A 12,025-nucleotide genomic window follows, 5' to 3' on the forward strand; every position below is an offset into this window, starting at 1 on the left:
CAATTTACAAAAATTTTGATTTGTGATCGACGATACGTAAAAGATACCCCGCCCCCAGAAACAATGTCAGAATCTAAGTTCCGTCAATATTGTGTGTGTTTCTTCTTGATCTTATTCATTTTTCTTGGCATTTTAAACGTATTCACGTACGCCAACGTTTCTGTTCCTTCATTCCTTTAAAAAGAAAGCGAAAATATGTAACACCGCATTCAAGCAGGCTCTTCGCTTTTTTGTAAAATATCCTCGTTTGTCCAATTGTCCCGAGTTCTCTCTGATTTTTTGCGTGGGTATGTGTCATGACGTTTCAATGTCAATCAAACTGAATGTTATGTGAATTACATGAGTGTATTTAAAAAAGAACCTGCAAACCTAATTTCTGCAATCGATTGTTTCAAATATATATGAACACGGTCCTTCATACTACAAACACGAAATCGGCGATTTCAGATAAAAAAGTATAATTTTATAGTCAAAATGTATTATTATTTAAACATTTTTTTCAATTATTACCTAACCCAGGCACTGCAAGAGGTTCTTGCAAGAGGTTGCCCATGGTTCAAAATTGGATTCATATTTCACTAATATTTACCTGTTGCAATAAAGCTGTCCTCCTATCCTACTACTCTAACTGATGTACAAACTTATTTCCACACTGAATCATCTGATATACCAGTTTCATAAACGACCGTATTAATTAGTCAATACAAGCTATTTTGTGATCCAAAAGTCTTGGTGAAAACGTGCACTGGAAAAAAAAAACACATTGGATCTAGAGTCCATACTCTTGAAAACATTGACAAGAAAAAATACTCTGGATTCAATCAGATTTAAGCTTAAATCAAAACGAAATCCGCTCAAATTAAGAGGCTTGGTTCTTGATTTAAGCAAAAATTCGATTGAATCAAGAATATTTTTTCTTGTCGATGTTTTTAAGAGTCTGGACTCTAGATCCAATGTGATTTTTTTTCCAGTGTGGTGAATGAGATAATAAAAAGGATTCCTCTCTAAACTAGTTGTAGTTGAATTGTATTTCATCGATTTGTGTGCCTTTTTCAACCTATTAAAATAGTTACTTTATTACGAGGAATCAATATATTTACTTTTCAACAATTAAATGTCATTAATTAAATTACTGTTCTTCCGATTTCTAGCGGAGGGCGCATTCCATCAAACGTTGTATCAAATGCTGTTAGCTCTGCTATGTCACCCAAGTCAAATCCCGTTTCCTCACCTTTTCAAGTAAGCAATCATTTTGTTTCAAATTTTTATGCGGAAATGAGAATGAATTAATTGTGATCTTTACATGTTTCTGTGTACCTTGTGAATGATGTGTTCTCATGTCGTGCCCATTAAGAAGAAGAAAAAAATTGCACACCCAATTCGAAATAAAACAATTTTTATTAAATTTGGATAACCATACGCTCACGAGTTTGGCAGTGTTTTATTGAGTATAGGGTCAAAAATAGCCATGCCGATAAAAACAAATTAAAAATAAGCATGTAAGCATGTTTACTTAATGAAGATAATCTGTACACTGAAAATGATTCCTGAGAGGATTTCGATTCTTTTCCTTGGTCTGAAAATTGCAGCTTTCCCCGATTAAACATTTTGATACAGCCAACTTCAGGGACATGACTTTATGAAAGAAGAATTTTTTGCGTTAACTTTTGATCGATTATTAGTTGAAAGCCTCACCGAAAATCATACCTAGAATGTTACCCTCCGATGTTCTTTAAGTGTGGTATTCAGCAGTTACTGCAGTTAGCTTGCTCTACAAGGGAATCTCGAGGAATAGTTCGAACTTTCATTATAAAAAATACGATTATAAGTGTTTTCATAAATTTTCATGCAACCCAAATTCCGTAAAGTTAATATTAGCATTAAATTTTGAATAATAGATAACAAAGCATAATTGAGTTCTGACCACTCCCTTTCCTTGTGTAAATGTTATTATCATGTTATTAGTGTCATGATGATTTGATATCATGGTCTCCGAGTTCCGTACATGTTTCATGTGATGCATGCCTGTCTTATTCCAGGTAAGGACCGTTCCCATGCATGTTTCACCAAGACCCACGCCCACACCACCTCAGGTAACATACTTTTCATGCTACTTTTCATGAAATATTTCACGTGCCCATGGTAGGGAGTGCAGAGGCAGAGAGATCCCTTGTCCTCTACATGAAAGCATGAAAACCTCACTCCTTACTGTAGAAACTCAACCTTCCGAGTTGACTCTCTACTTTAACGATTCACGATTTTCATTTTTTTTTAAAAAAAGCTCAGAAACTGGGACTTCGATCATGAAAAATTCGAGCCGCCATTGTTTCATTACTTTATCAGCATGTTTGGATGATTTTAATGTACCAAATATTGATGTAAGTTTAATATACATCCCATTTTAATAATGTAAATTCTGCTGCATCATGTTGAATTTTGTTTAGAGGAAATGTTTCATGGGAGGAAATTTTATTTTCGGGAGGCTACCATGCATCCCATATCATGTTGAATGCGACATAGAGGAGCTTGATTTCCAGGTTTCTATGAAATTTTTCGGTCATTATACGTACCTACAGCCAAATTGAATTAGAAGCATTTGTTAAATTTAGAAATATGGAAGTTTATTTCCGCACAATGGGGTATTCTGCACTTCAAAAAGCAAGTAAATGACTAAGTGTTGCAACATTTTTCTTCATGCGTTAATTCATGGCAACGAGTGAATCACGACGGAGAGTGTCGGACGATTTCCTTCAAATTGTTTGGTAGGCAAAATAACTTACTGTAATGCAAGAGTAATACCTACTCCGACTATGTTTTGTTTCATTTGTCTCCTTGTAAGCAGGTACTAAAGAGGATGTTTTATTTCTGCATCCTAAACCGCGTATATCATTTTTCTTATATTACAGTATTTTAGTCTCACATCTCAATTTTATGACACGTAAGTCACTCATTTCTTCAAGTGAAATTCGGCCTTCAATTCTGATTATTATTTTCTTGGACACTGTTTTCTGACTTTTTTTCCCTTGGAATTGCTTTCTAGACTCCAAATGCAAATGTCCTGTCACCAAAATCGTACAATGGCACAGCAGCTCCATTGACTCCGCCTATTTCTCGAAACTTTTCTCAGCCACAAACTGGTTCGTATCCTAAAATAATAGTCTCTCATTATTTGCATTACTTTTTATATAAGTTTGATTTAGAGCCTGATTGAGGTTTGTTTCCTAATCTATGTTAATTAATTCGATCATCGTTTAATTTGTCGGGTGTTGACCATCAGATAAATTGAAATCTACAGAATCTATTTTTTTAGAATCGCTTCTCCGGTATCTTTCGACTCAAAGAAGTTCTGGTGCACCTCTAAAGGAGCTGTGTAGCTGCAAGTGAAATACCGAGGAGAAAAACGAACAAAGAACAAAGATGACATTTAATTTAGTTAAAATCCGAAATAACGTCCTAGTTTCCGATCAAAAGTTTTAATTCGAAACGCCAGCCGGACAAAAAATTCCAGTAGACAGAAAAAGGACGTTTTTGAGATATGAGGAAAATGCCAAAGGGAGGTCCTCACGAAAAATTCCTGACGACAAAGGCATTTTCGAGGAAATTGATCCTATTCTATTACATGTGGTATCGCATGTACATCCCCTGAGGAAGTTTTGTTTTCATGATAAATTACGCAATTTTATTTGTGACCTCATCATCCATTCCTGTCTGTTTTTGCATGATAATCATGATCAGTGTGAGTAATATCACGTTATTGGTCCCATATACCAACTTAAAAAAGTTCTACAAATAACAACGAATACCTAATAATATTCGTAGGTATTTTAGAAACACCCATCTAAACTTTTCAAACATTTTATTGCATGTAAGTGTACATACCCTCAACCTCTGTGTAACCCAATTTAACTCTCAAGAATACCTGATGACTCTATAAATTTTGGAGGATGCGCATCATTTCAATTATAAAAATACTTTTAACTGTCCAGCTGACTCAATCTTAATAATTCTGAGAAATAGCTGAACATAAATTTCGAAAAACTTCGTCTTTATAGTGTTCATTAAAACTTAACAATATCTAATTTCAACGGTTTAAACTTTTGAACAGGTCCTAACAGCGTTTCGAAACCGTTCAACTTCTCCAAAGGTACATTTGAAATCATTTTACATATTTTTTGTAGCTAAACGTGCAAAACTTGGGGCTTATGCTAAGCTTTGTTCTGTTGGAGCTATATGTCAACATTTTCATATGACAATTTCCAATCTTCGACTTACGACAACTCTGTCTTTCATGCTTTTTTCAGTTATCCTTTTTGAGCACTGCTTAGAGTCTCAAGCACACGAAAATATTTTTTCAAGTAGTGAGGAAATTGATCTTAATGAAACTATTATTGTCATTCACGTGCTAAGTACTTTTTTTCATAAATTATCAATCATACTTTTGCTTAAAATTGCCAATAATGGGGGTAGTAATTAGATTTAAAGCATCGATTATAGGGGCAATTAGATGAAAAGGAGGATTCATTAGACTGTAGTCTGTAGAAATCTTTATTTTTTTTTTTTTTTTTTTTTTTTTTATCCCTGGACGTTTTCATTTTTGATTAGTTTTTGACAGATATTTTTGCTTCTCTAGTAATTCAGTTTCTATGACTCAAAGTAAAAATTGTTTATGTTCAGCATTTACAATTTTTTCAAGTTTATTAGAAAATAGTCTCTCGTAACTCTTGAAGATGCGTGGTTCAAAACTAGGCATTTCTTAGTGAATTTAGAGCTCTTTCGCAATACATTCCCAGAGAAAGTCTGACTTCTGGAGGAAAACGTAAAATTTCTCTCTGAGTTTGAAGGGGAATCCTTTAAGTGAATTGTTAAATGTAAGAGGTAGGAGTAAACTCTCAAGTATTTATCAAATATTGTATGATGAATAATGGGTGTTGTTAAAACTGAACGACATTTTCACATTCCTGAGTGTGTATTCTTTGTGTAGGTTGTAGGTAAAACCTTAATTTGAAGGTAACTTTTACTCGTAAGCGGTGGATTTCATGGTCTAGAATTTAATCGTCATCCTGTGATTTTCATCTTATTTTTCAGATATGAGAACATTTAATCCTAAACCACGTCCTTTTTCCATTGTCCATTAAATACGCGACTAAAAGTCTTCATTGCCTACTTACGAAATTTTTTTTTTATTTTATAACGCAAGCAGTGCTCAAAATTCTTAACTTAATCTGCTTTTCTTTATTATCTAATCTATTTTTTTCTCTTTCATTTTGAGTGAAATATTCTAGTCAGCTTTTCACAATGGATTTCTTGCTTCTATTTTAAGGGATATTCAATGAAATCTAGTTGCTTACTCCTCAATCAATAGATTAATGTGCATGAATGACGAGGAAGAAAGCAAGGGAATTTTTATGCAATTACCGATGCCCCCCACCTTCCTTATATAAATGGAATATTTCATTCCAGTACGAATAAATTGCGATTATTTCGAATAGTCACTCCTTATCTTAAGCCAGCTATAGTATAGTGCGTTTTACCAATCGTCATACCAGGTGGAATTTAAAAAGCATGCACTCTTCCACTTACATGAATGAATTTTTTGCATCAGTTTTCTACTCTGTGGGAATCCTTCCTCATTTCACATGGTTTGATATAATTATGACAGGATATAGTTTAGAAAATCTTTATTAATTTTGCGTATACTTTTTTTTTCTTTTCTTAAGTTTTAAGTAACATTGAGTTTGCGATACACTGAGGTCTCAAAAAACTCCGAAATACATTCCCTGGTAAAAATTGGCAGTAGAATCTGTATTCCAAAATACCTTAGACCTACAGCCGGCTGTAAGATTTCCAATAGTTTCTAAAGCCGGCTACACAATTTCTTATAGCCTTTCATAGCCGATGGCGATTAAGCAACAGCCAGGCGATAAAGTGTATGCTAAACGTTACTAATTACGGTTGCTAGGACTCATTGAGTTTTTGGACTACTGCTCTCTTTTTGGGCCGTAGTAGGTATCTTGATTTATTTTGAGAGGAAAGCTCCGTACCTTTGATGGATGCCTGCCATTCCTAATATATTAGAGCGCCTTCAGTATCGTATGATACTGTGCAATACCTCTGGTCTGAAATAGTTGCTTCAAGCGCCGTGGCAGGCGGGCAGCCAGCGCGAAACACGCTGGCGCCTACGAACCTAACAGGGATACTTCACGCGTTGCGCAATGCGTGAAGTATCCCTGTTAGGTTTGTAGGCGCCAGTGCGTTGCCGCTACGCTATGTGTTAGGCTCTAATATTTAATCTGGCGGAGTCAGCGTTATTCAACTCATGATTTTGAAATTTTTGCACATCCTGTATGGATTATTCTCATTTTAATTGATGAAAAAAAATATGTATTGAAGGAAAATATAATGTATGTTTTGTAAATATTAAGGTGGTTCCGTATCAAATTTAATGATTTCCAAAGCACACGAATTTCTACACAATTTCTTATAGCTTATTATAATCGATGGCGAAAAAGCAACAGCCAGGCGATAAAGTGTACAGCCCGGCTATAGGAACTATAGCCCGGCTGCATAATTTTTTATCGCTTCGTATTGCCCGGCCGTATGATTTTCTGTAGCCTTCTTTATTAGCCGGCTATAAGAATTCCCATGGTATTTTGAAACGCAGCTCTTATCGCCAATTTTTACCAGGGTTGAAAATTATGTCAGCAAAATTCCGTCTTAAAAAAATAAAGTGCGTTTTAATCTTTTTACAACGCCGTGTGGTAGGTGATGTTCCTTGTCGCAAGTTCCTTGCGTGCAGTACCAAATTGTTAAACTAACGGTAGTTTGGAAATATTACACACAGTAACAGCTGAAATGACGGAGCAGGATTTTTATTTGTCCTTAAAGGTATGACCTCCATTTGTTTTGTGAGGAATTTGTGTCATTTTTACTGGAAAAAACTGGAACACCTAAAAGCAGAATTTTTAAGTTTTTTAATCCTGTTGAGATACCCTCTAAGAATACAACATTTAAAGTCTCCTATCTCCGTCATTGTGGAACGATATTCATCATTATCATCCTCATGCTGCAGCATTTTCATAAGTAACTTTAAATTTTGTTGCGTACAGCACATAACTCCTTGTTAACAATTTTGGGGAGGTGAGCGACGGAATGAATTTGAGGAAAGATAACAGTCCAAAGGAATAAAGTTGAAATGATATGCCTCCACCAATAAATAAGGAAAGGAAGTGTAGAATGTAATGTCAATGTCTATGATAGATAGGCAAAAGTTATTATCATGAACTGAGTTCATGTGATCAAGTAATTACTTTTATATATTCAGAATTTCATAAAACCAAACAAAGAATGTGAGGTGTTTGTCTTTGTTAAATATATTTTTAAATACATTTTAGCATGTTAACTTAATTTATTTATTTATTTATTTATTGGATCCGACTAAAATTTTGTATTATATCTGTTGTAAAAATATAATAAATTGTAGTAAATATAGTCAGAACACGTTGTTACCCTTTGAATTTGCATACTTGTGAATTTACGTAATTTTTGTTACATGTTTTTAGATTATTATGAATGTTTTGTGAATCCGAAATGTTAATATTTCAGTTGGTATTGCGAGCCGTGTGTATGAGAGCATGAATTGCTGTTTTTATCCCATTCGTAATCATAGTCTGTTATATTTTTAGACGTAAAAAAATGTATGGATGCATTTTTATATTTCACTCGCCATTTGTAAAGGATGTATTTTTTCTACGGAAAAATTACATTGCCGTTGTATCAATTTAAATTATGTTTTAAGCGAAAAGTTGCAGCAAATAATCAAGAAAAATGTTCTTGGGGAAAAAGCTGGAGGCACCTCCTACCTCCTTTAAAAAACGATCGAATAACGTGTTTGGATGTAAATAAATCATAAACCACTGAAATATGAACTGAAAATGTGGATGCTTTCTAGAGCATCGGCACAGAGAATATGAAATTTCACATGAGAAAAAAATATAAAAAATTAAGTTTTACAGCTGACTCGCCTCTTTAATAATCAAAGAGAAACTTAAAGGTAATGATATTTCTAATTGCATTTCATCTCTTAAGTACATCCTAGTTTATTGATAAAAAATCGTTTCAAAGAGGAAAAATATCGTTACAACATAACAACGAGGCACTGATTGTAAAAAAAAATCAAATCGTTTGAGCATAAAGGTTCGCTAAGAAACATATTTGCATAAAGTGGTGACAGTTTTAAAAAAATATCGATTCTTTGAAAGACCTTAAAGTTATACACATATTTTAGTAGGACTGTATAATTCGATCACTAACGGAATTTTTCTTATTTGGACCTGTTTTGACCATCTGTGCCCTCACCCGTAAATCCCATCTGGAACTAATTTGAATCTACGTCTAATTGCATGTAAAACCTTAGACAAAAAAGAGAGTGGCAAAATTATCTGGCCTCCGGTGGAAACCGAGGAAAAGTACCCAACCGCGACACCGGGCTACTACCCACCCCCTACTGTTAAGGTCACGAAAGCTGACTCGAAAGGCGACGACCTTTCAACCGATCCAAGTTCGGAGACAGATACTCCGTCAGCATTTAAGCCGGTGAAACCGACATTCAAAGAACAATTAAACAGTCACATCAGTTTGATCGAGCATCCCCCTCAATTCAAATTTTTCCACCCCGCGGCGAGTAAAATAGTTACTTTTTCAGAGGAGGTAAACGAAGCCGCCGAGCGGAAGGAGTCCCAAAATATCACCCCCACGGAGGGATACCCCTTGACTAGGCAGCTTTCGGTTTGCTCCCAGGAAGTTTTAAGGGCGCTAGCCATCCCCAATTCAACCGATGGGTTGCCCGTAAAGCTAGACGCAGAGAAAGCAATAGAAGTGATCGAGGACGAAGCCCGATGCCCCTCTCCGGTGCCTTTCAGCCCCAGTTCTGAGGACTTGCAGGCCATTCAGAATCAGGCGAATAACAATCTCGGTGAAGGGATGTTGAAAAAATGTGCGCACAGGGCTCCAACACCCATTCCGATATTAGACGCTGATGATAGCATTTCGGAAATGATGGAGGAACCGGGGAATACTGTCCAAGAGTTAGTAGAAGCTCTTGAAAGACACTGTAAGACGACCATGCTCACAGATGCCCAAGCAACCGCGCTCGCAGATGCCCTAACAACCGCTCCCGAAAGACCGTACACCCCCTTACAGACGTCTCTGGTCCCCATCGTGCCGGAACCCCCCGAGAAAGCCCCACGAAAACTCACCTCGCACTATGGATTCTCGAAAGATGCAGAGCCGGAACAATTCTACGATACGAAATCGGTCAAGGAATTGCCAAAGCCCAAATTTGAAACTGGTTTGATGGCCAGAGCAATGATGATCGCCCCGCCTATTCCTTACCACACTTTGAAACCCTCGATGACAGAACCCGTAACCATACCAAAGCCCGTACCTCTCCCACCCCCAACCAAACCTTATTTCCCCTCCTCCGACTCAAATAAAGATGAGGATCCAGATTCTTCTAGAGGAGACTGTAATTCACCTCTGATGCACGCATTGATGACGGCCCCGGAGAGATGCTACTCACCTTTACCGTCCGTCGTTGAGCCTCCGTCTCCTCCATCAGGGCCGTTGCCCAGTTTGGACATTGACTACATCGTCAAACCTCCGTCTTTTGAGAAAGAAGAGGAAGAGGAACATAAGTCTGCCTTTGTTAGTCCTTTGAAAGGGAAGCGACTTGTACCGTGTGTCAAAGATCTTTCAGAATTGAGGCTGGAAAGCAAAGGGAAGGAATCTTTGCTCTTCCCAGAGCAACAGCTCGGAGGTCCGCAGTTGCCGCACTTGGCAACTGAGCTTCATAAGCCAGTGTGCATCCCACCATACCAAGAAAACCTTGGAGACACCCCCTACCGTCCAAAGACTCCCCGTAGTAAAATTCGAGCTCCTGAAATTAACCCGCCTCCATACAATCGGAATACTTCGAATTCTGATCAAAGTCAGTCGCGTCAATCGGCAAATATCCCAGATTTTAATAAAGTAGCGAAAAAGACTGTGAGCCCTTCAAAAATATCCTTCCTAAACGCATCGAATAATGAAAACAAAGTCCCGGTGCTAGGATACCAACCAAAATCCATTAGTAGTGCACCGCTGATTAAAGATTATGACAATTTAGTATCACAGCTAGAGACCCACATAACAAAAGAGGCTGTCCAAAAGCATTTGAGTAATTTGCATCACGCCACGTTTGCACCAATCACAGCCACGACAAAGTTCAAGCCGGGGAGTCTCCTTTACTGATGAAAGCACTTTGTAAATTTTTGTACTTGATTCTATTATTTAAAACATATTTGTATATAGGTACATTTTAAATTCTCAAGAAGCCCTTGAGGACATTTTTTACTCGGGATGCAATTCAAGTTGCATTAATTTTTTTGCAGGGATTCACATATGAATCATCCTTGACTTGATGTTCTTGGATGTAAGTAAAAGTTTCGACAAGAATGAGTCATTGTTTTTTGGTTCGATAATGAGCATTGCCTCATGATTTCAATTATTCAGAACTTTAAATATATGGACATAATTTTCGAAAACAAAGAGAGAAGAATTTTTTTTTTCACTTTTTTATTTACTTTTATGTTAGGTAGTCAGGCAGGTGTGACCCTCTCAAGCAGGCAATAGCGCCGGTGCACTCTCATCTTTGAAAATTTAGAGAGGAACTTCATTTGAAGAAATTGAAGGGCAACGGGTCCTTTAAAGTGGAAAGGATAAGTAAAATGTGAACAATCATCGGAAAGATCTTGACAGAATACCGAAAGTTGAGCACAAATCTTTGATTGTCGCAGTTTTGAGCTGGGCTGTCAATATTTATTTTGTAAGGACCATGACAGCAGCGGATGATTATGATGAAGTTTACGAATTAAAGATTCGGACCTCTTCAGAAAATACGGGCGGGCCGCTACCACTAGGGTGGGCCAAAATGAAATTCCCTTGAAATTCTTTGCGGCTGGAGGTTTTATTTTATTAGGATGAAAATGATGGGCATTCATACAATTTGCATTAAAAATGTGTATACTCCTGAGGGTCCGAATTGAGCGTTTTTGCTTCTGTCTCCTCTAATCTCATCATTGTTCCGTTAATTTTACCTGTACTTTTTCATGAATCGAATACTTGCGTGACTCAACATTAAAGGCAGCTTCTCCCCTAAATTTAGCTCAATTAGATCATTTTTTGAGGTTTGAAATTGATGGGATTTTCAAGAATTTAAATTGCTGGCTCTCAGAAGACTCTCCTAAGTTTCCGCACCTGAAAAATTTGATCATGCTGAACCATACGACGGATTGTTACGACAACAAAATGCGGAAATCACTTTTGGAGATTTTAACGCAGGGCAGTAAAGTGAACGTACCGACATATGCTAGTTGCTTGACGCATGAGGACCTTACTACTTAAAAATTTCCTGATGTTGAACCAAACCTGGGAGGTTTTCATCTTTAAAGACGCACATTTGTTTTTTTCCTACCAATTTCTGCCCTTCTACTACTCTTTAACAACCCTTGAATTCATCAAGCACGGTGACATTGTCTCTTTCAATCAAATCATTCTGTTCGTAAATCGATGTTTCAAAACAAGAGTATACTGTCACCACTTTTAAATAAACGCCTTCAATTTTCACGCGAGTAGGCAATTTCTTGACCTAGAAGTACGTAAGTTTGTATCCATTTTGCCGTGTTGTTTCGTTAGATACACTAGGTAACATTTTTAGTATGAGCAAAAGCTATTAAGAAAATCAACATTTTCCGAGAGCTTGCAATTTTCAGCAATTTGAATTCTTAAATATTCTGATCCATTTCGGAATCTCAATAATTGCTGCAATTGAGCTTGATTTTGGAGGAAAGCCTCCATTAAAGTATTTTAATTGCTACGCAAATATTCCGATCATGAAAAATTACAAGGTAAAATTAACGAAAAAGTGGTGCAATTCGAGGCGACGACAATGAAGATGCTTAGTTCGAAACACCTCGGAAAATGGAAATCT

General features: G+C 36.7%; 1 protein-coding gene across 6 annotated transcripts in view; it reads left to right on the plus strand.

The window, feature by feature from the left end:
* Positions 1-12,025, plus strand: part of Zasp52 (Z band alternatively spliced PDZ-motif protein 52) — a 77,150-nt gene that overhangs the window by 52,691 nt on the left and 12,434 nt on the right. For 4 of the 6 annotated variants that reach the window (XM_019041566.2, XM_019041563.2, XM_019041565.2 and 1 more), the window contains 3 exons: positions 1,152-1,239; positions 2,040-2,093; positions 3,041-3,137. In XM_019041566.2, the coding sequence (XP_018897111.2) occupies positions 1,152-1,239; positions 2,040-2,093; positions 3,041-3,137 (239 nt within the window). The remainder of the gene's footprint in view (positions 1-1,151; positions 1,240-2,039; positions 2,094-3,040; positions 3,138-12,025) is intronic. The other 2 variants (XM_019041567.2, XM_019041564.2) reach the window with 1 other exon arrangement.

Source organism: Bemisia tabaci, chromosome 3 (genome assembly GCF_918797505.1).
Source record: "Bemisia tabaci chromosome 3, PGI_BMITA_v3".
NCBI lineage: Eukaryota > Metazoa > Arthropoda > Insecta > Hemiptera > Aleyrodidae > Bemisia > Bemisia tabaci.